Source organism: Mus caroli, chromosome 7, assembly GCF_900094665.2.
Source record: "Mus caroli chromosome 7, CAROLI_EIJ_v1.1, whole genome shotgun sequence".
Classification (NCBI taxonomy): Eukaryota; Metazoa; Chordata; class Mammalia; order Rodentia; family Muridae; genus Mus; species Mus caroli.
In genome coordinates this window covers 68724678-68751556 of record NC_034576.1, presented here as the reverse complement: position 1 = coordinate 68751556, position 26879 = coordinate 68724678, and the positions used below count along the sequence as shown (strand labels likewise).

The window sequence follows — 26879 nt, the reverse complement described above, 5'->3', positions numbered from 1 at the left end:
GCGGATTTCTGAGTTCGAGGCCAGCCTGGTCTACAAAGTGAGTGCCAGGACAGCCAGGGCTACACAGAGAAACCCTGTCTCGAAAAACCAAAAAAATAAATAAATAAATAAAAACAAAACCTCACTATGTTGCTGTTTTGGACTTGGGATGAAATGGTCCTCCTGCCTCAGCCCACTGAGCAGCTGGGACCACAGGGTTATGCTGTCACACTCAGTTGGACTCTAGATTGGATTTTTTAAAAAAAATTTCCATCTCATATTTAGGTTTTAAAGGCATTTATCTTCCGGTGTTCATGTAAAAACTACAGCAGCTGGCTCCTGTTCTACTGTTGCCACCGCCGGTTTTTTTTTGTTTTTTTTTTTTTTTTTGCAGCTCTCTAAAGTTTCCACTTGCTGCCTGAGTTGCCCGTTTCCCTTGCCAAGTTTAGTCTCTGTTAGAGCTGGTGTCTGCTTTAATATTGGATAACTCCCTCAAACGCCTGGCGAGTTCCTGGGCGTCCTGTCATATTTCCTAGGGAGGCAATACAAAGCGGATTGGTGTTCTCCTATGTCCCTGGAATATGGAAATGTGCCTTTCGTCTGTTTACTCATTTTGCATACAGCAGACTTGCGAGCTTGTATAATGTGGGCAGGGGAGTGTGTGAGTGTACTAGTTGGCTCAGGCATAAGTAACGTCCACATGACAAATGCAAGCGTTTTTCCACCGAAAACAACGGAGGTCAGATGAAGACGTAGTATCTTCAAAGTGCCGAGATTAAACAAAATATTTTGCCAAACCAGATTCTATATCTAATCCAAAACAGATTATAAAAAGGCACTTACAAGGATAGCAGCAAAGCTGAACAAATTTACTGCCAACAAACCAGCATGCCAAGCGATGCCGAAGGAACACACCTGTGATCCTGGCACTCGGGAGGTGGAGGCAGGAGGAGTGCCAGTTACCTCCTGACGAGCTAGTCACTAGCTACATGGGAGTCCTGTCTTTGAAACAGAAAAGACAAGCGGAGGGAAAAATGGCACCAGGTGAGACTGTGCATCTAGAAAGAGACGAAGGAAAAGCAGCAGGAAATGGCAGGTGTGTGGCAGACATGGAAGCACGGGGGCTTTCCCTCTCTTGGTTTTTCTCCCTCCCTCTTCCTCTTTCTGTGGGTGACTGTCTCTGTCTGGTGTCCTCTTCTGTGGCTCTCCACCTGACTTTTTAAAACAAGGTCTCTCACTGAATCTGGAGCTTGCCCATTTGGTAAGACTAGCCTGCCAGTGAGCCCCACAGAGATCTTATCTCTGCCTCCGAGACACAAGGGTTACTGTCATGTGTCACTGTGTTTACCCTCCCCCCCACACCCTTTTTTGAAGCATGAATGTTGGAGGATCTGCACTGAGGTCCCATGCTTGCTTGGCTTCACTGACTGAGCAAGCTCCCTAGTGCCTCTTCTTTATTTCTTTAAGGCATCTTAAAGAAAAACAAAACAAACAAAAACCCAAACATTCTTGTCTCTGATGCATCACCGAAAGGAAGAATTATAATTCACAGAGATGCCCCCCCCCCAGCACTGCTGAGGTAAACTAGGATAGAAACTAGGCCTTTGCATTAGCGGTGAGCATGGCGTTTTATGTCCGTTCTAACCGAGCTGGAAAGCATTTGGTGCATTAGCGATCCTACAGCAACGGCTCAGAATGGTTAAGAAGCCGATGCTGGAAATAACACAATGTAAAAAGTATTCGATTAATCCAAAATATGACAAGAAAAGCAGACCAGAATTGCGTCTCTTTACAAATGCAATTAGATTTTGTTTATTGATAGCGACTTGCATTTTATTTTTTAAACTGGCTTAGAAGTCTGCGTTCTCAGGGTGGGTTGTGGAGTCTGCTGCCACAGTTATACTGGCTCTGCCACACTAGTCGGATACTGCTCCTCTTTGCTGCTGTCTGGAAGAGCTTATGGAACACTGGCACTATTTTTCACTTACAAGTTTAGTAGAATTTGCCAGAGACTCCTCCTGGCCTGGAGTTTTCTTCCTAATTACAGAACTGATTTCATTAATAGAACAAATTTGAAACTGAACCTAAGAACTTAAGAGCACACTGGCTCCTCACACACACACACGGAACAGGTGTTCAAACCTCCTATCAGCCTCATGGACTGTTCTATCTCTAGTTGTAGTTAGTCACTCCATAGTCTTTGCCATCGTATGTAAGCTTGCTCTTCCTTCTTATAGTTTTAATACTCTTGCTGTGTGCATCTTTAAAGCTATATGATGCGTGAGAGATGAGAAGTGTAATTTCCTTGCTGGCAGTGACGTGATGCTGATGCAGAACCACACAGTTTGTTGGTCTGATGTTAATACGGCTGCATCAGCACCGTCTTTAGTTCATCATTTGTCTTGTATATTTTTCCCATCCACTTTATTTTTCATATTCTGGCTTTCTAATGTTTCCAATAATTTCCTTGTGCATCGTTATAGCGGTTCTAGCAGGAAGCAGACAGGACAGTTATCCTAGTGGAATCCCAGGAGGCTTGCTTTAAGGAAGAGACTATTCTGTGAGCAGACTCCATGGAAGCTAGAGAGAAGATGCTGGCCTCTGGGGCTGATGGCCTTCCACCTTGAGGGGCGCTGCTTCCTAGAAGACTAGAGGAATGAATAACTTATAAAGAAATGGCTCCTCCTTTCCTCTACTTACCTCCTAAGGTCCCTTCTCTCCACTTTCCCCTTTACACTAAGTCACCCAGGCCGTCTCTGAATAGGTCCACCTCCCAAAGCAGAGTAGAGAATATGTACGCTGTGCATTAATAAAACATCCCCAGCACAAAAGCAAACACATTTTAAAAGTCAAGTGTGACAGTCTTTGTCTTTTAAGTAATTAGTTCATTTGGCTTTGTTGGGATTATTATCATTACTGGATACCCCTGCCCACCTTGAGGTTCTGCGGATGGAATGCTGTTGCAAGGCTGTACCTGTGAGCACACCCATAGCCAACTACGCTTTGGATTTTGGATTTTATCTTGCTTGCTGGGCTCTGGCTGAATTTTGGGTTTCTCTTCTTTTCCTTTGGTTCTTCCAAGGTCCCAGTGTTTGCACGTCACCTAGGATCTCCTCCCATAGAGCATCACAGATCAGCAAAAGCCCCAAAGGAAAAATGTCAGCCTGCTCTTCAACGGATACCTTCAAAAATTATTTTCTATGGTGGGAGCTCTCCAGACTTTTGGTCTTCTATGGCATAGAAATGGAAGAACATCTACACTACATATCAATGCTTTAACCATTCGTTTTCAGGACATTTGTGAGCAATAAAAGGGGAAGAACACTTGGCTAACTTATAATAAAAACAGAAACAAATTACAAAAAAAATTCATAAAGATGGGAATTCAAAAATAAAAATAATTGCCAAAACTCTGTAGGAGACATTTGGGGTCCTCTTTAAAGGTTTATTTGTTTTTACATATTTTTATGCCTGATGCATGTAATATGTATGTAGGTTCACCATATGTGCACACCTGGTGCCTGTGGAGGTCAGGGCTTCAGATCCCCTGGAACTCAAGTTACCAGAGATTGTGAGCTGCCTGCCATGTGGGTGCTGCAAACCAAAACCAAGTCCTCTGCAAGAGCAGTCCGCTCTCTTAACTGAGCACCTCTCCAGCCAAGGTTATTTTTGAAAAAGGATACGCAAAGGCATAAAAAAATCACTGGATATGCAAGTAACAAAAACGAATGCCAAGCGCTACGTGTAACGTGGCTGGAAGGCTGTACAACACTACAGGAGAACAGACTGGATGGAAATAGAGATATATTTTTGAACATGCCATGTTTCTCAAAATAAACTTTATTACTTCTGTGTAAACACTAAAAGCACCCATCAATTCTGGGGAGGGTTTGGTTGGTGCCACACTGCCCAGCCAGAGATCTAAGTGAGCCTTCACTCCTAATGGTGGCAGGACAGAGCCAAGGAAGCTTGCCTTTTTTCTGAACACCTACTTTTCTTTCCTTTTTTAGAGATTTATTTCCTTTTTAATTATGTGTTTGTGTGTGTCTGTGTGGACATGTGCGTGTGAGTATGGGTGCCCTCCGAAGCCAGAAAGGGGCGGGAGATCTGGAGCAGGAATTAGAGGTGGTTGTTGGTACTGGGAGTTTAACTCCGGTCCTCATGAGAAGCAGCAAGAGATCCTAACCTCTCAGCCGCCACCTCTTTGGGTCCAGAAGGGCCTATTTTTCATTTGCATTTCATCATCATTGAGTTTGTCATTCGCACATGAAGTGGGGAAGAGGTAAGCCTCCTCTTGCTACCTTTGCAGTCAGGAGAAAAAGAACCAATGAAATGAAGCCACGCCCCCTGGAGGAGGACAGCGTTGGTAGGATTGGTGGCTCACCTACTGAGATGAGACAATTCCTTTGTTCTACAATCAGGAGAATTTGAGGAGAATAATATTACTGGTCTCTGGGAAAGTAGAAGCATGTTGAAGTGGTTGGTTTCAAGATTAACGCAAATAGTGGTTAAAAACAAAAAACAAAAAACAAAAAAACCGGATCGTGACAACTACGTGTTTGGAACTGTTTGGAATCGGTCTTAAGTTCTTAAGTTCTGTTTTCCAAGGATGTGGGAGAGAGGCTTGGTAGTTATTCTCTGCAGAAATGAGTTTAGTGGTCCACTTAGACTTGAGCTTTGTACAAGGAGATAAGAATGCTCACAGTCATCTATAAGATGGAACACAGGGCCCCCAATGGAGAAGCTAGAGAAAGTACCCAAGGAGCTGAAGGGGTCTGCAACACTATAGTTGGAACAACAATATGAACTAACCAGTACCCCCAGAGCTCCTGTCTCTAGCTGCATATGTAGCAGAAGATGGCCTAGTCGGCCATCACTGGGAAGAGAGGCCCCTTGGTATTGCAAACTTTATATGCCTCAGTACAGGGGAACGCCAGGGCCAAGAAGTGGAAGTGGGTGGGTAGGGGAACAGAGCGGGGTGGGGGTTTGGGGGGGGAGGTATTGGGAACTTTCGGGATAGCATTTGAAATGTAAATAAAGAAAATATCTAATAAAAAAAGAATAAAAAGAACATCTTGGAAAATCCAAAAAAAAAGAAATGAGTTTAGTGGAAAAGTTTAAAGCCAACACAGAGGATTTGTGCATTCAGTCTGTCTTCCTCCTAGCGAAGAGGATAAGGTCGATGGAGCCACTTGGCCACAGATTGCAAAATTCCAAGTCCCATTTTGGAAATGACGATCAGCCTCAAACAGATGTCAATAAAACAGGGGTCAATAAAACCAGCAATGAAACGGCAGCAGTTAGGGAGAAAAGACAAACTCGAATGAGCCATGAAGGGGAAACCAAGAACCATGGAACTTTTTAAGAAGATGAAGGAGAGATCAGCCTCGGGAGACTCATTCTTTCCTCCTTTAACTGATTACTGAACATCCTGCTGAGCAAGCAGGCTGAAAACAGGGTTGATTAAAACCACACGAGCTTTTGATTTAAATAGGCTCACACATGCTCACACACCCACCATCCAATCACTCAAAGACTACTTATTAACTGAAGGGGAGAGAGACCAGAGCAGATTCAGCCCGGGGCTTCCCAAGGCCATGGCACAATCATACTGGATCAGGTCTACACACACACAATCACACTGGACCAGGTCTACACATAGTGACTGAGATCGATCCCTGTGGACTGTCTCATAGATGATCATGGAAGCTTTGACCTCATCTGCCACCTGAGCATGGTTTATCCCAGGATCTCTAGATGACACAGATGTAAAGTGAGGCTTGTGGGCTGCCGCTGTCTTGGATGGTACAACCTCAAAGCAGTCAATGGTGGGGAGAATGGGAGCTGGGAGCTAGCTTGAAGTGTTGTGGTCAAAGCTGAACAACAGAATAAAGTACACAAGGGGAAGGCTTGCAAAGTGGTCTCAGCGGACTAACAAGCCTTCGACTGTCAGCCGGGATGGGCTGCTGCGTCCTTACCTAGCAGTGCATAACCCTTCTGGGTGGCGACATCTGCCTCACCAGAAAGCCGCACGCTAGGGAGGCCAAATGCCAAGTCTTCCCTGGGAGGGGAGAGAAAAGCCAGTCACAGGTAGCTCATCAAACTGATGGCCACCATACCAGAGCCCAGGCTGCACCTCAGGGGAGTCTCAGAGACAGGAAACAAGCTGTAGGCGACCTGACAGTTCTGGGAAAGTGAATCAGAAGGCCGGTGTGACCTTAGTGGAGTAAATGCCAATGTGACATTAATGGAGTAAATGCCATCAGTCCGAGGTACGAGTCATGTCTGCAAGAGCCTCGCGCTCCCTTTAGCCTTCCATTCCAGTCAGCAGAACGCCTCTTTGCTTGAGACTAAGTGCTGAGTCAGGTAGAAAAGTGGTTGTACCCTTAGTATCAAGTATTTCTCATGGGCTGGGGAGACGGCTCACTAAATGGAATGCTTGCTGCACAAGCAGGAGGACCCGAGTTCAACCCCTGAACCCACAATAAAAAAATAAAAAACAAAACAAACCATCAAACAAACAAAAATAAATAAAAATGGGTGTAGCAGTGTGCATCTGCAATCCCAGCACTGGGGAGCCATGGGCAGGCCGATCCCGGGGACGAGGGCACGCTGGCCAGCCAGTCTATCCAAATCAGTAAATCCCAAGTTTTGTGAAACCTTACCTCAAGAAATAAGGTGGGAGTTGACAGATGACACCTGGCAAGGACTACTGCCCTTCACACACGAGCCGTTACGTGCTCCCACACAAGTGCACACACATGTGCACAGAGAATTACTTCACAGGGTCCTGGGTTCAAACTCCACTATTGTGGCAAAACTAAGTAAAACTTTGGAAAGTTTTTCTCAACCCGCCTGTATGCGCATGTGAGGACGATGTGCACTTGGGAGTCAGAGAACAGCTTCGTGAGTTGGTTCTCTCTCTCTCTACTTCTGGGTTGGTTCTGAGAGGCAGTCTCAGGTTGTCAGGCTGGTGAGGTAACCACCTTCACTTGCTAAGCTGGATGTCTGTTTCTCCAATTCATAACTTTTATTTACTTATTATTAGTGGTTTCTTTGCTTTTTTTTTTTTTTTTTTTTTTTTTTTTTTGAGACAGGGTCTCTCTAGACAGCCCTGACTTGGAATTCACTCTGTGGACCAGGTTGGCCTTGAACTTACAGAGATCCACCTATCTCTGACTCCCAAGTGCTGGGGATAAAGGCACTGTTACTACTACGTCCAGCAAAGATTTATTTTTATTGTTTTTAATTATCTGTATGTTGGGTGTGTTGGAGAGAGGATATTGGCACTTGCCTATAGAGGCCAGAAGCATCCGTTGCCCCTGGAATTGTAGGCAGTTGCAGCCAACCACACAGGTCCTGAGTGAGGGGTTAAGGGCTCTCTAACAGACCCAAACATGGCAAACATGGTGCCAGCAGGTTTTGCCCTCTCCCCCTTCCTTCTCCCTTGCTAAACCGTTAGATTATATTCCTAAAGCTAGACCCAAGGTCTATTACCCTATTTGGCTGCTAACTCATTCCTGAGACTGAATATCATGGTCCAGCAACCAAAATTCACTATTTGGCAACACTAGCTAACAGGTCCAGTCAGGACTTGCCAACTTAGCCTAACATAGACTTTTCCTTTTCTCCTTAAAAGCCACTCCTGCAGAGACACCTGCCGTCTGCCTCTGTGCAATCCAAAGGTGCACACCCCCAACCCCAACTTGTCCCTTGTGGGTAATGGATCTCCTTTGTACTGAGAACTTGCTATCTGGGTGTATTTTGTACAACTTGCGGGGCAGGTTCTGACACTGGAAACAATATAAGCTCTTAACACTGAGCCACTCTCCAGCTTTAATTTTAAAACTTGTAAGAAATCTTTACAGATAATCACAGGCAATATGCACAGAGACAGATTATTTTCCTGACGCTTTTCAAGTTCCTCACAGAGAACTTTACCTAAGGCCCGCCTGCATTCAAAAGCCCCTGCAGGCCCCAGAAAAATCACATATAATTTATTCCTTCCATAAGTATGCAGAAGCTGGGACCGACAGAGGGTCCATGACTAGGCAGGCAAGTGGTGTGTTGGAATCCAGACTGAGCCTGCCAGATGCTCTGCTGTGGGTGTGGACCAGACTGCTCTGCAGTGAGCAAGCCCAGTGCCTGCAGTGAGCATTGGGGCCTGCCAGGCTGACCTCCTCCCACCCCCCCTTGTGCTTCCTTAGGAGGCTGGGTGTGCAGGCGTCAGGCTGCCTAGCTTAGCAGTGCTTCTAGAACTCACTGTGAACATTTTAATAAGAGCGTTCCTGGTCTCACTGGGCCTCTCTGATGCTGTCCCAGCCTGAACTTTTCACATGGGAAGGAGGGAACCAAAGACGGGAGTCCTCTCCTCGGAACCATGCAGGTAGAGTCAGGTGTGCCAGGCTGAGCTCCAAAGAAAGCCAAGATGTGTGGGAACCGCTCTAATGTTCCGACCCTGGGGAACGCAGCCAAGCGCACAGGAAGCCACCAGAAGCTGGGTCCCAGCTGATGGCTTGCTCACAGGTTCTGAAGCTAGGCTGTTGATTAGCACATTTCTGCTTGCTTTGATTAGAAAACAAGGCAAAACAGAAACAAAAACTGTCGCTTGTGAAGAAAAAAAGAAAGAAGGGAGGAGTGTGTTGTACCTGTTGGGTTTTGAGAGAATTTTCTGTGTAGTCAGTTATCTGGAATACAGCTTGCCTTCAGTGTATTCTATCTCTAAACTCCTGACTTTTCCAGAAACACAGCCTGTTTAGTCTTTCTCCCAGGCATGGGGGCAGGTCTGTCTATAAAGTACCTCTCGGCTTTATAGTCCTAAAGCGTAAATGGGACGGTCCTAAAGTTTGTGCTACAACCTACTCCTGAAGTTGGTATGTAGGAAGATGGGAGAAAGAGGACCTTGGTTTCCACGGCACTTGAAAACTTCACTCCCTTCTGGTGCTCACACTATGATAACGAGGAAACTGTGGCTCCTTGCCCCATCTCCCCATCCAGTGCAGAGAGTTATATCCATCCCGCGATCCCTGGAACTGTTTGAGGACCTGCTATCATATCTACCTTTTGTGTTGTAATTTTTATTTTTCAGTGATCAATAAAAAGCTAAATGTTTTTTGTTGCTTAGCTATTTGTATTTTTCTTTGTAAATTTATTTCAGGCTTTATAAAAAAATTCATGTAAAGGTGTATGTATGTGTGTCTGCTTGTCTGTATGTGCAACATGTGCATGCAGAACCTGTTGACACCAGAAGAGGGCAGGAAGTGCTCTTAACCACTGAGCATCTCTCCAGCCCTCAGGCTCTTTTTCTATCCTTCTAGTTAAGTGTTCATGTATACTTAGTGATTTCTAAATACTCTTTATATGTAAAAATAAAAAATTATAAATTTCTATTTGTAATCAACACTGTGCTCTGAGATACTAGAGGTAAAGAAAATGCCTACCTCTGTATTAGATGCTTGCTTGGTTTGGTTTTTTGACATAGGGTTTCTCTGTGCAGCCCTGGCTATCCTGCAACTCACTCTGTAGACCAGGCTGATCTTGAACTCAGAGATCCACCTGCCTCTGCCTTCTGAGTGATGGAATTAAAGGCTGTGTATTGTAGAAGCTTTTATGCTGTTTTAATGTTTGTCTTTGACTTTTTAGCATATTAGGAACTCAGAGGATGGTTAATTAGCAAGGTTTAGCTGGGTAAATAATTTGATTTACGTAGTAGACAGTTGAACCAGTGGTAATAGATCTGTGAGTTGGCCTTGAAGAGAAGTAACCCAATAAACTGAGACCTCACGGTGGTGGGATATAGTCCTGGGAAGAGGACTAACAGCTTGAAAAGGGAAGTCTGCAGCTCAGAGGGCTTCCATTAAAAAATCCAGAGAGATCTCAAATAAATAACTTAACGATGCACTCCAGGATTTTAGAAGAACAAGAATAAGCCAAACCCTAAGTCAGTAGATGGAAAGAGATGAAGATCAAAACAGAAATTAATGGAAATTTTAAAATACAAAAAAAAAAAAAAAAAAAAAAGAAAAAAAGAGCTTGTTCTTATAAAAGATAACTAAGATTGACAGATTCTTAGCTAAATGATGCCAAGAAGAGAGAAGACTGGAATTAAATAATTAGTGATGAGAAGGCAGATACTGCAACAGAAATGCAGATAATCATTAGGGTACACGTTGCAAACATAAATTCCATTAAAACAAAAAGCCTATGTCTCAATTAGTGTTTCCATTGCTGTGATGAGACACCATGACCAAGGCAACTCTTATGAAGGACAACATTTAATTGGGGCTGGCTTACAGGTTCTGAGGTTCAGTCCATTATCATCATGGTAGGAAGCATGGCAGCAGTCAGACAGGCACAGCTCTGGAGGAGCTGAGAGTTCTACATCCTGTTCTGAAGGCAGCCAGAAGACTGGTTCTACTAGCTTGGAGGAGGGTCTCAAAGCCCACACCATGGTGACACACTTCCTCCAACAAGGCCACACCTCCTAGTCATGCCACTCCCTGGGCCAAGCATATTCAAACCACCACAGAAATAGACGAATTTCTAGACACAAACAATCTACAAAATTAAACCATGAGAAAACCTTTAGAGAGAACCATGACAAGTGAAGAAAGAATGAAAAGGACCCCCCCTCCCCCGTTGAAAAATCCCAAACCCAGACAGAGTCACAGCTGTATTCTACAGCTCCTTGAAGCTCCAGACAGAGTCACAGCTGTATTCTACAGCTCCTTGAAGAAGAACCAAAACATGCTTCACGCATTATTCCAAGCAGACGGGGAGGATCACTACTAAGTGTCTTTACAAAGCCAGCATCACACCAAGACTTGAACCCAGGTAAAAAGACAATGATGAAAAACAAAATTTATAATCCAACCTCTCTGAAAAAGCACAGATGTAAAATATTCAATAAAATAGCTGCAAACACAATTCAACAAACATAAAAGATTACTCCCTGTGATCAAATTGGCTCCAGTTCATGAATGCAAGGATAGTTCAACACACAGAAACCAATTAATGTAACCAACAAACAGAAGTTACAGCATCAGAAGATATAGAAAAGGCATTGTACTAAGTTTTATATCCTTTCATGATGAAAAAAAAAAAACCAAAAAAAAAAAAAAACCTCTGAAGAAACTGGTAACGTGGCAAGATATCTGAACATAATGAAGATGACATACAACAGCTGTAGCCACCATTATACTAAAATGGGGAAAAATTCAAAGCATTTCCAGAAAAGTCAGGAATGAGACAAGGTGATGTATGTGTGTGTGTGTGTGTGTGTGTGTCCATTCTCCATTCTAACTCAATATAGTTCTTGAAGTCTTATCTGAGGCAGTATGAAGATTAAAAAAGGGATATAAATAGGAAAGGAAGAGGTCAAAGTATCATTCTCTGCAGATGATATGATCCGGTACATAAGAGACCTTACAGATTCCACCAAAACACTCTTAAAATTGATGGACAAGTTCATCAGGGAAGCAGCATAAAGTCCATCCATAAAAATGTAAGTCTTGGGGCTGCAGAGATGGCTCAGCAGTTAAGAGCACTGCCCTTCCAGAGGTCCTGAGTTCAACTCCCAGCAACCACATGGTGGCTCACAACCATCCTTAATGGGATCTGATGCTCTCTTCTGGTGTGTCTGGGGACAGCTATAGTGTACTCATATACATAAAATAAATAAATTAATTTAAAAAATATGTCTTTCTATATGCCAGCAATGAACACGGAACCACGTGTTCATTGAAAAAGGAACCACAAAATACCATTCAGAGTAGCCTAGCAATCACTGGAATAGACCCAACCAAGGGAAGGGAAAGACTTCTACAATGGAACAAATTTTTTAAATGTTAAATTTTCTTCAGCTTTTATACATGACAATTATATATTTACACCATCTCCCCTCAAACTCCTAACATGACTCCCCTCAAATTGTTGAACCTCTTCTTTGTTAGACACTACACACACACACACACACACACACACACACCATGCGTCATAAAGAGTGAAGAAGACACAAGAAGATAGACGCCCCCCCATACTTATAGATTGACAGAATACTGTGAAAACGACTATATTATCAAAAGTGATTGACAGACTCAATACAATTCTCATCAAAATTTTAATGTTGTTCTGTTGCGGGAAATATTAAAAAATGAACCCAACAACTCTCAGCGGGGCCAGGCCACACTCCTGCACTCCTGCTGCTGCCAACAGCTCTCCAGAGGAAGCACCTAGCCAGGTGATCTCACTCGCTCGGTCTCTCCGCCAGCCAACTTCCCAGCCCTGCGAGGCCACATGGCTTCCACCGGGCCATCTCTCGGACACCTCACCCTCACCCCCACCCCAGGTTCCTCTTGCTTTCATGAAATACCTCACACACCCCTGGTTAGCCATCTTAACACCTAATTACCTAGTAGAATCAAGACTCTTAATGCTTAATTAGCCAATCAGATTTATGTTTCAATAATAACATAATTTACAAGATGACAATTCAATAATTTCAGAGCCAAATGATAATGATCAAGCTTTAACCCAATTATCCTAACCTTCTGATAATACCACGTCAACCTCCATTTTGTTTCTCACTCTTCTCCTGAGACCTCTCTGTCTCAACGCTTCCCTTCTCCTGTCCAATCACAAGCCTCCCACTGCCCTAATGTGATTGGACAGGGAAAAAAATCCTGCAACAGTGTTTTTTTTTTTCCCATAAATAGAAACAATCCTAAAATTCTTATGAAGGAACAAAGAGTCCAAATAGCCAAAGCCATCCTGAGTAAAAAGTACAAAGGTGTCACACCATCACACCCAATTTCAAGCTATTCTACAGAGCTCTAATAAGAAAGCCAGCATGGAGGAATAGAAGCAGAGACGCTGACCAATGGACTTAAGCTGGGGGCCCATACACAAGCCTGTGCAGTTCCAGCTTCCTGACACGGGATTCTGTGACAACTGGATATTCACATGTAGAGGAATAAAACTTGATCCCTAGCTATTACCCTGAATAAAAATCAGTCATGATGGAGTGGAGGCCTTAAATAGGAAACTGCACAGCCATTGGAAGGAAACAGGGAAACTAAGTCACAACAGAAGCAAAGGCTTTTCTAAAAGGGACTCAAGTGGTTCAGAAAACCAAGAACTGACAAATGGGGCTGTGAAAGGATTAAAAGTCTTCACAGCAATGGAGCAATTGATTGCATGATAGAAATTCTCAAATAAGTACAAAAATGGGGAGAAAATGTATAACAGGCACCCATACCTCCAAACCACGGCCACAGCAACCACCTGCATTGTGTCAAGTCTGCTTTGACCTTTCATTTCCTGCTTTCCCATGCTATGCCCCCTGGTATATATTCTTTAAAAATCCAAGACACAAATATTTCACTCATGAACATTTAGGATATTCACACCATCAACAAAAATAATTATTATTCATTTTTGTGGTTCTGGGGACTAAGCCTAGCGCCTGGGGCTTCATACGCGCTAGGCCAATGGCCTGTCACAGAGATGTATTGCCAGCTTTTTTCCGTTTTTTAACTGACAGGATATAGGCTGTGAATTACCCTGTAGTCCAAGCAGGCCTTCAACTTGGGACCTTCTTGCCTCAGGCATCTCAGGAGCTGGGATTATAGGCCTGTATATCTATGACTATTAAGGGCCCTTTGATTCCACATGGATTTTAATAATGAGGTCAAATGTGCCAGTGCCATGTGATAATTCACACATGTGAATTCTCATCCTAATAATGCTGTTGAGTACATGAAAAACAGCATATGGTGTGTGTGTGTGTGTGAGTGTGTGTATGATCAGGTCTATTGGAAACAAGGAAGAAGAGAGAAAAGAGAAATCTTAGAAAAAAATGAATGTCAGCATTCAAGAGACTAATAGAACTTCTTAAAGCTTCTTCAGCTGTGTCTATTTGTTACTATGTGAAGCCAAGCGTTCGGTTAATGTTAAGAGAGTCATGGAATGAGATGCATGGGTCTGGTTACAGGGAGGCACTGAAAGGTAAGCTTCATCGGCTCTTAATCGCTGATGCCCACAGCTGCCAGGACAAGGGAAATACTAGGAGACACGCAAGCTCTGGTTGCAAGAGAGGGCGGGAGCTATCAATACAGTGGGAGTTTTGCACAGACAGAACCAAGCCCCTGCCAGGCGCTAATTGGAGCATTTATACTGGAGAGAACATGGAAGCAAAGAATGAGGGGACATGCCCCTGCCCTGTACCTATCCCTGGAAGGAGGTAGGCTGGTATTCAAGGTGTGTGCTGAAGACATGAGAGATGCACCAAGCCGAAACCACCCTAGGTCTTCTTGAAGCCACGCCTAGCATCTGGGTAAGGAGACTCACGTTTTACATGTACAGGGAGCCCAGGAGTCCCTGGTAATATGGAGGTGCAGGACCCTTCCTTAGCCATGGGGTGTTGAATGGGACATGCATCTGGGGAGACAGGGCTCTACCTTGTAACCTAGGTGTGTCGTACACTTGGGACTGAGGTGAGAAGGCTGGGAAAGGACTACCCTTGCTTCTAGTGGCAGCCTGGGCCACCACCTCTTGCAAAGCCCCAGCTTACAAGAGAGGCCCAGTGTCAAGGCTGGCGAGCTAGCCCCAGGTGTTTGTGTCCTGGAGTGTGAAACACATCTTCTCAGAGAACTGGAGCCTCCCTACTCTTGGTGCCTGGCCTTCCCTTGTGACCTTTCTGGATATAAACAGTTGAAAATGAAGCCAGATGCTTTGAGAGATGTCAGTGCGCGAGGAGAAGCTCACCCTGCCCTGGCTACCCAGGACTGCAGCTCCAGGTCTCTGGGCCCACAGGCCCTGTGTGGAAGGAAGCAAAGCCTCCACTTGCAGAAGCCCTGCCCTGAGGGGTGTGGTCTTAGAGTCTTCAGATTCAGCACTGAGGCCTGGAAAGGCAAGCTAACCACACCTGAGCTGGACTGGAATGTGTCTGGCCCTACCTTCCATCCTGGGCCAGCCTCCTGCAGGCCAGCCTTCCTGGGAGAGGCAATGCCCCTTCCTTGTTTTAGGAACTGAAGTGGAAGTGCGCGGCTCATTTCCACTGGGGTTTAGAATATAGTTTTAAAGCAAGTTATATAAGCCGAGCAAGTTCAGCATGACAGGGTGAGTACTCCACCTAATCGACACAGACGACTTAATTACTTAATAAACCCCAGTTCTTAGCTGAGATTTCTCAAGTACTTTTACCCAGCATATCATTAAACCTGAGCTCTTCACCCCCCACCCACATTTCATTCTCTCCCTGACTCCTCCCCTCCCTTCTTCCTTCCCTAGAGGAAGAGCGAATACAGACAAGAGGCACCTTGCCCTCATAACAGGCTCTCAGGATCCCTGTAAAGAGTTGAGTTTCCTGGGTTTGTGGAATCACGCTCCAAGTCATGCTGGCAGGCAGGGGAGACCTCAACTCACAAGCCACACCACCCATCTTCCATTTGGTACCAATTCACACTCCACACAAATACCACCAGCAGGGCATCAGACCCCAGCAATGCCAATGGGCTTTGACTCTCCTAGGCTCTAAACCCTAGAGTCACAGTGTCTCCTTCTCAGACTGTGCTCAGGGCAGACACCATCAGGGTGACCTGAATTTGCCAATGTTGAAGATCCTGCGTTACACACCACACCAGATGGCGAGAAGGCACCTCTCTCTGTGTCCCTATGATGTGACAGCGATGCACCCTTAGTAGCATCATGTGCACGGTGCTGGAGCGCAGCAACGAGCCACATCATGTGCATGGCAAGCCTTAGAGTGGGTCCTCCCTTGTCCCCTCAGCCAGAAGTCACTGCTTGTTCTGCTAAATTTCAGGGCTCCCTTCTGACTCTGGGGTGGCCCTTGGGGCCTTACATGTGGTATTGCTCAAAACTGAACTCTTCCTGATTAGCCTGCTCCTCAGAGGCAGGGATGGCGTGTCAGGGTCCCTGAACATCTGTGAGGCAGCTGTCAAGTCAGGGAACTGCTTGAGTCAATCATGGGATGATGCGTAAATAACAGCACACACAGAACGTCCTGATTTAGCAGCAGAAGGGGACTTATCCTATATGGACTTCAGATGTGTAGGGCACCACTGCCAGCCAAGGAGAGGTTCACCTTGCTTCTATCAGAGTGTCGCTGTCCCAGTTTTGTTGCCTGTAGTCACCACTTGACCCATTGTGCACCCTGGAAGGCTAGAGCACTCTGTTCAGAGGCCCATCTTGGGTGCAGCAAGGCCAATGGGATTTCAGGGAGGCTCAGCTACCATTGCAATCAATGGGCTCCTTCTGTGGAGAGATGAGGAGAGACTAGAGGCAGATAGACCTGGGTGGAAGGCTGGCTGGTGTCAGGACCAACTGTGTGACTCGGAGAAGCCCCAGAAGGAAGCGCTTGCGGGCCTCACTTGCCAGCACTTGCCTTCTCTGGCGAAGACCAAGCTGAGTAGCTGGGAGAACGTGCACTGAGCAAAGCCCAGCCCAGAAGCTGCTCCAGGGACACTCAGGTTCTCTGTGTGACAACGGACGTGTTCCTACCTGACGTGCTCAAGTAAATCACAGAAGGTCAGTGCTAGGAGCACGCATGAGTTTTTACTCTGCTCCCATACAATCTGCATAGAAAGGCCTAGAGACGAAACATGCTTAAGCTTTGAGACTAACTCATTTCAAGACAGATCATCCACCATCCACACACCCTAGAGAGCTGACAAAACCCGGAATCGTCAGCCCACTTTCCCCTTCACCTTTCCAAATCAGATTGCTCTGCCGACCTCCAATGCTACCGCTGGGTCTGAGTTACTGTCATTTCTTACTGCAGTGATCTCCTAGCTGACCTCTATGTGCTTGAGTCTCTCCCAGTCCCATTTCAGTCTATGTCAACTGAACTCACAGCCTATTAACATGGAAGTTCAGAGCTGGGCTCTTTGGATTTAAAACAACTGTGGTTTCCCACCAAGGTCTGTAATGGCCTATAGAACAGTACAGTCTGGCTCCAAGTGCCCATGTCACATTCTGTAGCTTTATGCCCTCTCTGTTGTGTGGGGCTGGGGATGCCCTGGCAAATGCCTCAGGACCTTTGCATCTGACAACACCTTTGCCTGTCAGGTCCTTTCCCTAGATTGTTTATGCAGCTCACTCCTTCATCTCTGATTACTCAAACATCTCTTTCACGAGGCTCTCTATTGCTACCCTGCCCTGCCCTGGGCTTCTCTGCATTGCTGGTGGTGTGTGACATGGTACAGTCAGTGGAGTGAACAGTTTGGCTAGTACTTGACATGTTAAATACAGTTACCTATGATGTGTCAGTTCTACTCTCCAATTTCTAATGAAGAGAAATAAGCACGCACATCCATATGAAAGCCTGTCCCTGAGTGCTTCTGGAAGCACTATACACAGTGGCGAAAGCCACCTCCCCCCATCTATCTGTCTCCTCTGTGCTTTCTGCTACCCAATGGACAGCAGCCTCCTGCTTGGTGAGCTTGCCCAATGGCCTGGCGCTCCTGGGAAATGAGCTTCGGGTTTGCTCCTACCACCATCCTCTCCCAGTCTGTGTGCACTAAGTGTGAGGGGCGGAGGCTGTGTTCCTGGAGGGAGCATGATTCCGTGGAGACACTGATGAAGTTCACTCGGTAATGTCTGAGGTTTTGGTTTTTTTTTTTTTTTTCCATACCTATTCAAATCGGCCTACAGTTTGTTTCCCATGCTGATCTGTTTTCCTTCACTCTGGCTTTCGTCTAGTAAACTGAAAGGTCAGTGTCGGCTTTTGAAATCTGATTATCTGTTTATTGCAGGAAGACATTTCATTTTGTATGTGTCTGTCAGTGCTAAAGATCAAACGTGGTCTACTGGCTGGCGTGTGTAAGAATCTGGGTGGACTTTTATTCCTCCTTATGTTTGTCCTGAACCTGTGTTTATTGAAGGAATAGCATGATGAGACCTCTGCAGGAGGCCTTGTCTGAGCTACATCTACAGGCAGCTCTGGGTGGAGTGAGCATCCCTGAGCCTGTGGTGGGCTGTACCAATCACGCCAGGGGATAGCTAAGAGGTCAGAGGAAACAGAAAGTGCAGAGAAGGGCTGCTAGCTAAGAGTTTGGGTATTGCTCTGGGAGCTGTTGAGGGCCAAGAGATAGTCAGCAGGAGTGTGATCATCTGCGGGCTCAGTGGCTTCTGTGTGAGTGGCTGTGTCACTACTACAGGCAGGACAGAAAGTCCAAGAGAGGCAAGTGCACAGAAGCTGGGTGGGAGAGGTTACACTGAAGCCCGGAGACCAGTGTTTATCAACCTTCCTAATGCCAGGGCACTTTAAAACAGTTCCTCATGCTGTATGGACTCCAACCATAAAATTATTTTCACTGCTACTTCATAAATATAATTTTGCTACTATTGTGAATTGTTGTCTATGGTCTTAGGCAACCTCTGTGAAAGAGCAGTTCAGCCCCCACTAAAGGGGCTGTGACTGTCAGGTTGAGAACCACTGCTGTAAAAAAGAGATGAGAGAGGATAGAGAAAATGAAGGTGAACTCTGGGGTTCGGGAAGAATAAGCGTGCTGACAGAGAAGTTGCTGATGCTCTGGGGGATACAAGAGGCAGCTGCTTAGGAGTTCTGTTTGAGATGCTTGGAGCACAGGGCCTGATAGACTCCAGGTGCCAAGCCTGGGGTGGGGAGAGGCAGGCCTGAGTATCATCATCTGGTACGGAGGTAAGTGGCACTGGATGAGGTCTCTGGGCAGAGCTGACCATCAGGGAACTTGGTAGCATGCTGAGGGGGTGTGAAGGAGAGGGAGCACCAAGGAAGACTCACAGGAGTTACCTCAGAGCCTGTGAGGTGACGGTTCACTGCAGCCATGCAGGGCAAGCACTTCCAGAGGACATGAGCCCAGCCCTGCTCTCAGCATTCTGTTTATACTGACAGACATCATCCCATGACTTGACCTCGTGGACATCATCATCATCTCATCTTCTTTTTCTTTTCTGTATGTGTGTGGTACGTGTATATGTGCATGTGTGCACACACGTGTGTTCAAAGGCCAGAGGTTAATGGTGGGTGTCTTCCATGATCACTCTATTTTTTGAGCTAGGGCCTCTCACTGAACCCAGAGCTCACCAATTCAGCCAGGATGGCTGGCCAGCAAGCCTCCCAGATCTTCCTGTCACAGTGCCCCCATCAGTGCGATCACGGATATGCGTCACAGTGCTTGGTTTTGAGGTGGGTGCTAGGGCTCCTCATGCTTGCACAGCTGGCACTATATTTACTGAGCCACCTCCTCAGTCCCGGGGTGGTAGGCATCAGCAGGAGTCAGAATCCACTGTGCCATGTGACCGCTACAGAGGGTGACCTCATGGCTGAGGAGGGCTGTGCAGTTTTTACGTCAACCTGACACAGAGAAACCTCAGTTAAGAAAATGCCTCCATCACATAGCCAGCAGGTAAGCATTTCCTTGACTGTGACTGCTGATAGATGTGAGAGGATCAGCTCACTGTGGGTGGTACGATCTCTGGGCAGGTGGTTCTGGGTTACATAAGAAAGCAGTCTGGGCAAGCCATGGGGAGCAAGCCAGGAACCAGTGCTCCTCCACAGGCTCTGCATTAGCTCCTGCCTTCAGCTCCCTCCTGGCCTGACTTCCCTCAGTGACGAAGTATGATCAGAAACTGTAAGCTGAAATAAACCTTTTCCCTCTCATGCTTTCGATTATGGTTTTTATCACAGCAATAGAAACCTAACAAAGACAGTGGGCACCCTGTTAAAGAGGCTCAGACTCATTTTGAAAAGTTAATGAGAACAGAGCCAGGGACACTAACTTAGGAGACAGTGACACAGGAGTCAGCAAAGGGCTTCTTATCTGCCCGAGCTCACTGTATTCTGCTCACGACACAGACAATGACTGTGGCCCCAGAGGTGAAGAGATAGGCCATCAGCCTCCATGTGCTTCTGCCCACAGCACCAGCCTCACAGGCAAGCGGGCTGGCACAGAGCCAAGAACTCTGAGCTACCCAGAGTGATGTATGCTTGACTGGGTGGCTGGCACGGAAAAGCAACCTCAAGCTTTAAAGCTACATCCATACGCTTTGGGGGTTATAAAAGAAATAACTTAAGAGCCTCTGCTATGGAAATGGGAAAAGTCATTAAAATTTTATGCTTTCATATTTTTAGAGTTTATCAATATTTTCTTATAATGGTTCAAGTCTGGAGGTGAATTTGAGAGAATTCTGACTTGTTCGTTTAAAGTAAACCTTTTGGGTAAAACAAACCACTGCCCCTACCCTCATAAAATGACATTCCAGTGCCTTAGAAGATCTACTCTATAAGAACTGGAAGTGAATTGAGGGAAGAGGATTTTAGACATTCATAAGCTGACCGAGGGAAGGTGTGGTGGTTTGAATATGCTTGGCCCATGGAAAGTGGCACTATTAGGAGATGCTGCCTTGTTGGAGGAAGTGTGTTGCCGTGGGTGGACTTTGAGGACTCTTAGTGCTCAAGCTCCGCCCAGTGTGGAAGACAGTCTTCTCAAGCTCCGCCCAGTGTGGAAGACAGCCTCCTCCTGGCTGCCTTCAGATGGAGGTGCAGAAGCTCCTTCTACTCCTTGTCTGCCTGCAGGCCGCCATGCTTCCAACCATCATGATAATGGACTGAAACTGTAAGCCAGCCCCAATGAAATGTTTGCCTTCCTAAGGATTACTTTGGTCATGGTGTCTCTTCACAGCAATGAAATCCAAACGAAGACTGAAGGGATGTTTCTTCATAGGAAGGGGATGGCAGTGTTCCTTAACAACAACAGAGCCGTGAAAGCAAACCCCAGGAGTGCTCAGAAAGACCCCCAGCCTAGACTGTGTATTTAACTATGGATCCACAGAGAGCTGTGGAAAGTTTACTGGCCTCTGGGGGTAACTACGAGATGTGATGATTACCCCAGCTTTCTTTCTTGGGCTAACTCCATGGCCTAGATCAATGTCTGTTCTATAGTACGTACTCAATAAATATTTGTTAGATAAATTATTAACTAGAAGGAGTTATGGAGAGGTATAAAACTTATCAGAGACACAAATCATCCAAAACAAAAATTAAGGGAAAAAATTCTAGGGGTTGGAAAGAAAGCTGAGTAATTAAAAGCACTTGTTGCTTTTTCAAAGAGTCAGAGCTCAGCTCTTAACAGCTCTGTCAGATGCTCACAGCAGCCTGCAACTCCCGCTCCAGAGGATCTGATGCCCTCGTCTGGCCTCTCTGGGTACCTCAGTGCACATGGCAATCACTCACATTAGATGTATACACACATACATGTATGCGTAAATAAAAGTAAATCTTAACAAGAAATAAGGAGAGAGAGAGAAAGAGAGAGAGAGAGAGAGANAGAGAGAGAGANANAGNNAGNNAGNAAGGAAGGAAGGAAGGAAGGAAGGAAGGAAGGAAGGAAGAAAGAAAGAAAGAAAGAAAGAAAGAAAGAAAGAAAGAAAGAAAGAAAGAAAGAAAAGAAAAGAAAGGAAAGAAAGAAAGGAAAGAAAGAAAAGCAAGGTCTGTAGAGAGAGTTTAGTGGTTCAGATCACTAGCTGCTCTTTCAGAGGACCTGGGTTTAATTCCTATCACCCACACAGTGGCTTACAACCATCTGTAACTCCAGTTCCAGAAGATCTGATGCCTTCCTCTGGCCTTCAAGCCACCAAGCATGCAACTGTGGCACAGGCAAAAACACCCATACACATAAAATAAAAATGTAAATTTAAATAAGAAAAACATTTCACTTAGAATAGCTCTGGAAAGAACAAGATACTCTGTAAGTACTAAGTGTAGGCAAGGCAACACAAAGCCAGAACACTGAAAACCAGAAGCTAAACCTTGTTGACCAGTGAAATAAAGCCAATCAAAGGGAAAAGCTGATGGGCAGGAAAGTATCCATGCTGATGGTCTAGGAGAGTTACTATTAAGATGGCCACATGCCCCAAAGTGATTTAACTGCTATAAGAGTTTAAAAAAAGCTGGGCAGTGGTGGCGCATGCCTTTAATCCCAGCACTTGGGAGGCAGAGGCAGGACGATTTCTGAGTTTGAGGCCAGTCTGGTCTACAGAGTGAGCTCCAGGACAGCCAGGGCTACACAGAGAAACGCTGTCTTGAAAAACAAAACAAAACAAAACAAAAAAACAAAAAACAAAAACAAAAAAGAGTTAAGAAAAAAAAAAAAAAAGAAAGAAATCCACAGGGTCATCCTGAAAGCCACATAAATTTAGAAGGAATTCAAAATAGCCACAACAATTTTGAAAAATAAAAACTGGAAGACTGAATTTATGAGGCCAGAACTAAATCCTTGTACCCATCACCAGTGGGCTCTGACAGCAGTGTTTGGGTCATGTGATGGAGAGAGAATATTACCTTCAATAAATGGTACTTGGACAAAAAAAAAATAGCCTTGTGCAAAAGGACGAATTGGACTCCTCTTCTCAAGACATACATTTTAGTCTCTTAGTTATATTTTATTGCAGTAAGAGGACACCGTGACCAAGGCAGCTTATAAAAGAGAGGTTTTATTTAGGGGGGAGTTATAGTTACAGAAGATTAGGCTGTCATGACAGGGAGCAGGCAGGCAGGCATGGCACTGGAACAGAACTTACATCTTGATTCACAAGCATGTGGCAGAGTGAAAGTTAGCTGGGAATGGCATGGGCTTTTGAAACCTCAAATCCCCCCTCCCCATGACACACCTCCCACCTCCTCCAACAAGGCCAAGCCTCCAAATCCTTCTCAAATGGTTTCACCAACCAGGGCCCAGGTATTCAAACACACGAGCTTACAGGTGGCATTCTTATTCAAACACCACGATTAGCTAAAATGGTTCCAAATATCCAAATTGAAGAGCCAAAGCTACAAAATCCTTGAAGAGCACATAGGAGTAAATTTCTGTGACACTGTGTCTTGGTTAGGGTTTTATGCCTGTGAAGAGACACCATGACCACAGCAATTCTTATGAAAGACAACATTGAATTGGGTTGGCTTATAGCTTGAGAGGTTTAGTTCATTACTGTCTTGGCGGGAAGCATGGCGGTATGCAGGCAGACATGGTGCTGGAGAGGTTGCTGAGATTTCTACATCTTGATTCACAGGCAACAGAAGGGCACTGTGTGCCACACTGGGCATAGCTTGAGCATATGAGACCTCAAAGTCTACCATCATAGTGACACACTTGCCCAGCAAGGCCACACCTACTCTAAACAAGACTGCACCTACTAATAATGTCATTCCCTATGGACCTATGGGGGCTAATTACATTCAAACCATCATATACTATGTTAGTGTGCTTGTTTCAACTTGACACAAGGAGAGTTATCCAGGAAGAGAGAGCCCCAATTGAGTCATAGTCTCCCATGAGACTGGCCTGTGGGCATCTTGTGGCGGGTGGGGGTGTTCTTGATTGTTAATTGAGATGGGTGGGCCCAGCCCAATATAGGCTGTCCTTGGGCAAGCAGGCCTGGGCTGTATAGGAAAGGTAACTGAGGAAGCCATCAGGAACAGGCCAGTAAGCAGCCCTCCTGCACAGCTTCTCTTTCAGTTTCTGCCTCTTCCTGCCCAGGCTTCCCTGGACGATGGACTTTGTAAGCCAAATAAACCCTTTCTTTCTCCAAGCTGCATTTGATTATGCGTGGTGTTTATGGCAGCAACAGAAAGCAAGCTAGGATAGTTAGCCATGTTTAAAAAATGTTACTCCCCCCCCTCAAAAAAAAAACAAAAAACAAAAAAAACAATCAAGAGAAACAAGATAACTGGACCTCATCACAAAGTTCTGTGTACCGAAGGATCCCATCGCTCAAGTGAGCACAACCCGCCGGATGAGAAAAATATTTTTAAATCAAATATGTAATAAAAATCCTTACAACTCAACGTTCAAAAGCAAGGAAACCAATTTAAAAGAATAAAGGCACGATACTTGAACAAACATCTCCCCAAAGAATATACGCAAAAAAAAAAAAAAAAAACCCGAGAAGAACATGAAAAGCTATTTCATCAGGGAATTGAAAGTCAAAACCGCAGATACCACTTCACACCCACAGGATGGTTTTTAGCACAAAGAAAAGGAAATAGCAAGTGTTATGGAGGCATGGAGAAGCCCCACACCTCAACACCCACACAGAGTCAGGCCCAGCATTGCCACTCCCAGGTATAAACCCAAGGGAAATGAAACCCAGGTCCACGTACACGGGTGTTCCTAAAAGCCCAACTCAGAGAGGAAAGACTGAAAATCGTTTGTGTTTCTATCAGCCAATGACAGAATAGTAAGTTTGTCTAGTGGAGCATTATTTGGTCAAGAAAGCAGTGTAGTCTGATGTACACTATGCCATACTGTGACCTTGAAAGCGACGACGGAGCTGAGGAGGGGATGGGCGTGCTTGCCTCTGAAGGGGTGAGGCCTTCTGGAGATAGATGGGATGGTTGCACACCACCATGAATCTTACTGACCTTGAAAATGATTATGGTGGTGAATGTTATCCCCATGAAACAAAGACTTACCAGCAGCACTCCCTTTAAATAAAGCCTTGACACACAAAAGAGGTTGTGAAATGCCGAGGGCCACTGACCTTGTTTCTCTGGGTTTCGGACCTGCGATGGTATATCCTGCACTTCCAGAGTCCACTCCCCTTCAGCCTTTTCTCCCCAGCAGTGGACGGTCATGAATTCCCAGTTTGTGAACCCCTCATTGGAAAAATCCAGCAATCTGCAATTGGAAATGCTGGGTTAGAAAGCGAAGGCCCGGGATGGGGCAGCTCAAGGAGGACTCTGACCCACCCACCTCGGGGTACGGGTCAGCTCTCCTCCTTCTACCATGTGGGCCCTAGGGAATCGAGGTCAGGTAGGCATGTAGGCAAGTGCCCTTCGCCATAGGACTGTCTTGCTGTTTGTTTTCCAAACTCTGAGAGCTGAGTCCCACCTCCATTATTTCACAGAACCTCCCTAACATCTGGAAGGCAAGGTTGCCTCCAGTGCCCCCATAACAGTCTGGACTGGTCCATGCGCTTCCCTGGGAGAGGCCTGGGGAAGGGAAGAAGACGTTTCCTGAACACATTCAGGTGGAGCTCACCCACTCTTTGAAGATATGATGAACCCCCCTTTTCCTTCCAGACTAGAATGTATTGGCTGGTTTCCTTTGTCAATTTGGCACAAACTAAAGTCATCAGAGAAAGGAGCCTCAGTTGAGGAAATGCCCCCATGAGATTCACCTATTAGGCATTTTCTCAACTACTGATCAATAGGGAAGGGCCCAGCCCATTGTGGGTGGTGCCACCACTAAGCTGGTGGTCCTGGGTTCTATAAGAAAGCAGGCTGAGCAAGCCATGAGGAGCAAGCCAGGAAGCAGCACCCCTTCATGGCTTCTGCATCAGCTCCTGCCTCCAGGATCCAGCCCTCTTCCAGTTCCTGTCCTGACTTCCTTTGATGAATAGCAATGTGGAAGTGTAAGCCAAATAAATGCTTTTCTCCCCAATTTGCTTTTTAACATGGTGTTTCACAGCAATAGAAACCCTAACCAAGACAAAGGTCTTCCCTCAGCTATCTCCACAAGCCCCTGGGCCTTCAGGCCCCTCCATTTTGCGTAGTTCAAAAAGAAACAGAAAAGAGCCACTACTGAATTCTTCTTCCTTTCCTGGCACCATTGAGGGAGTGAAGCCAAGCCCTTGTGCGTGCCAGGCCCGTACTCCACCACTGAGCTGCACCCCCAGCCCTCTTAAATTAGGCATCCTACTTGAAGATAAGAACTTGCCCTCAGGACTGGACTCTTATACTGTTCATCAGCAGTTCAAATATGGAAGTTCTATTCCATTCTGGTTTGGGGGCTCCCTGGACTCTGGAAATGATGTGATGTTTTTTCAAGGGAACTGTCTCTGCAGGGGAATAGTGCTAAGAAACTGCCAAGGTCAAGGTTGACTTACATACAAAGCCAAGTACCTGACACACAGGAGCTAGAACAAGGGCAACTTGTAGATGTTGAGGCTCTTAGGAATGCCGGCTTCCAGTGTGAACACTGGCAGGTTGAAATGCTTACAGAGTCCAGGAAGATATGGAGTAAGGCAGAAGGTAACAGATCCCAACCTCAATCTTGATATCATGCACAGACTCTTGGCAAAACACCAAATTCCCAAGACTGGAGTGACGGCCTGGTGGCCCCAGGGCAGTGCTTTTTCAAGTACTCACAGGCCCTGCTAGCAACCATGGCATTCCTAAGAAACCCACGGGGCCCACTCTGGGTCGCAGGGCCCTCAAGCACCTGGACTGGGAAGAAGGATGAGTGACAGGTTGGTGGGGAAGGAAACTGGAGCTGGAAGTGGGCCTGTTAAGTGCTGGAAGGTTCTTAATAGTCCAGAGGGCTGGACTGATTTCAGCAGGACGTGAGCAGTAGCCAAACACATTAATCTATATTATTATATTTGATTCTTATTATATTCTTAATGCTTATAGATGCGTGGAACGGCATAGCCAGATGAGGAATAAAGAGAGGCCTAGTGCCTAGGTCCCAGAAGGAGCCTGGGTGGGATGTGCAGAGGCTGGGATAAATCTTGCCTCGCCATGCTAAAGCACAAGCCAGTATTCCCTGCATCTCTCTGCCTACACTGCCCCCAGCCCCCAGCCACAAAGCCTCTTTATGACCTTGAATACCTACACCAGGACCCCTCAGGCAAACTCTGCCTCTGAGGAGGACACAAAGGAGTCAGAAAGTCTAATGCTCAGGCCAGGACCTAGCATAGAGCAAGCAGCACAAATACCCTGAGGCAAACTTGCCCTCCACTTGGGGCTAGCCAGGCTAGAAAAGTGGGCCCCAGGAAGGTGAGCTTCCAAGTTTTCAACATATGCTAGAAAAGTAGATCTTTAGACAAGTTTTCTTTTCTTTTTTTTTTTTTTAAGTGAAACATCATCGGGCTTCCGCCTGCTGGCTGGCTCCCTCACACAG

At 45.7% G+C, this 26879-nt stretch overlaps 1 protein-coding gene across 4 annotated transcripts in view; it reads right to left on the bottom strand.

Moving 5' to 3' along the window:
* Positions 1-26879, bottom strand: part of Pcsk6 (proprotein convertase subtilisin/kexin type 6) — a 188192-nt gene that overhangs the window by 41174 nt on the left and 120139 nt on the right. For all 4 annotated transcript variants that reach the window (XM_021166293.2, XM_021166292.1, XM_029479538.1 and 1 more), the window contains exon 13: positions 24517-24653. In XM_021166293.2, the coding sequence (XP_021021952.1) occupies positions 24517-24653 (137 nt within the window). The remainder of the gene's footprint in view (positions 1-24516; positions 24654-26879) is intronic.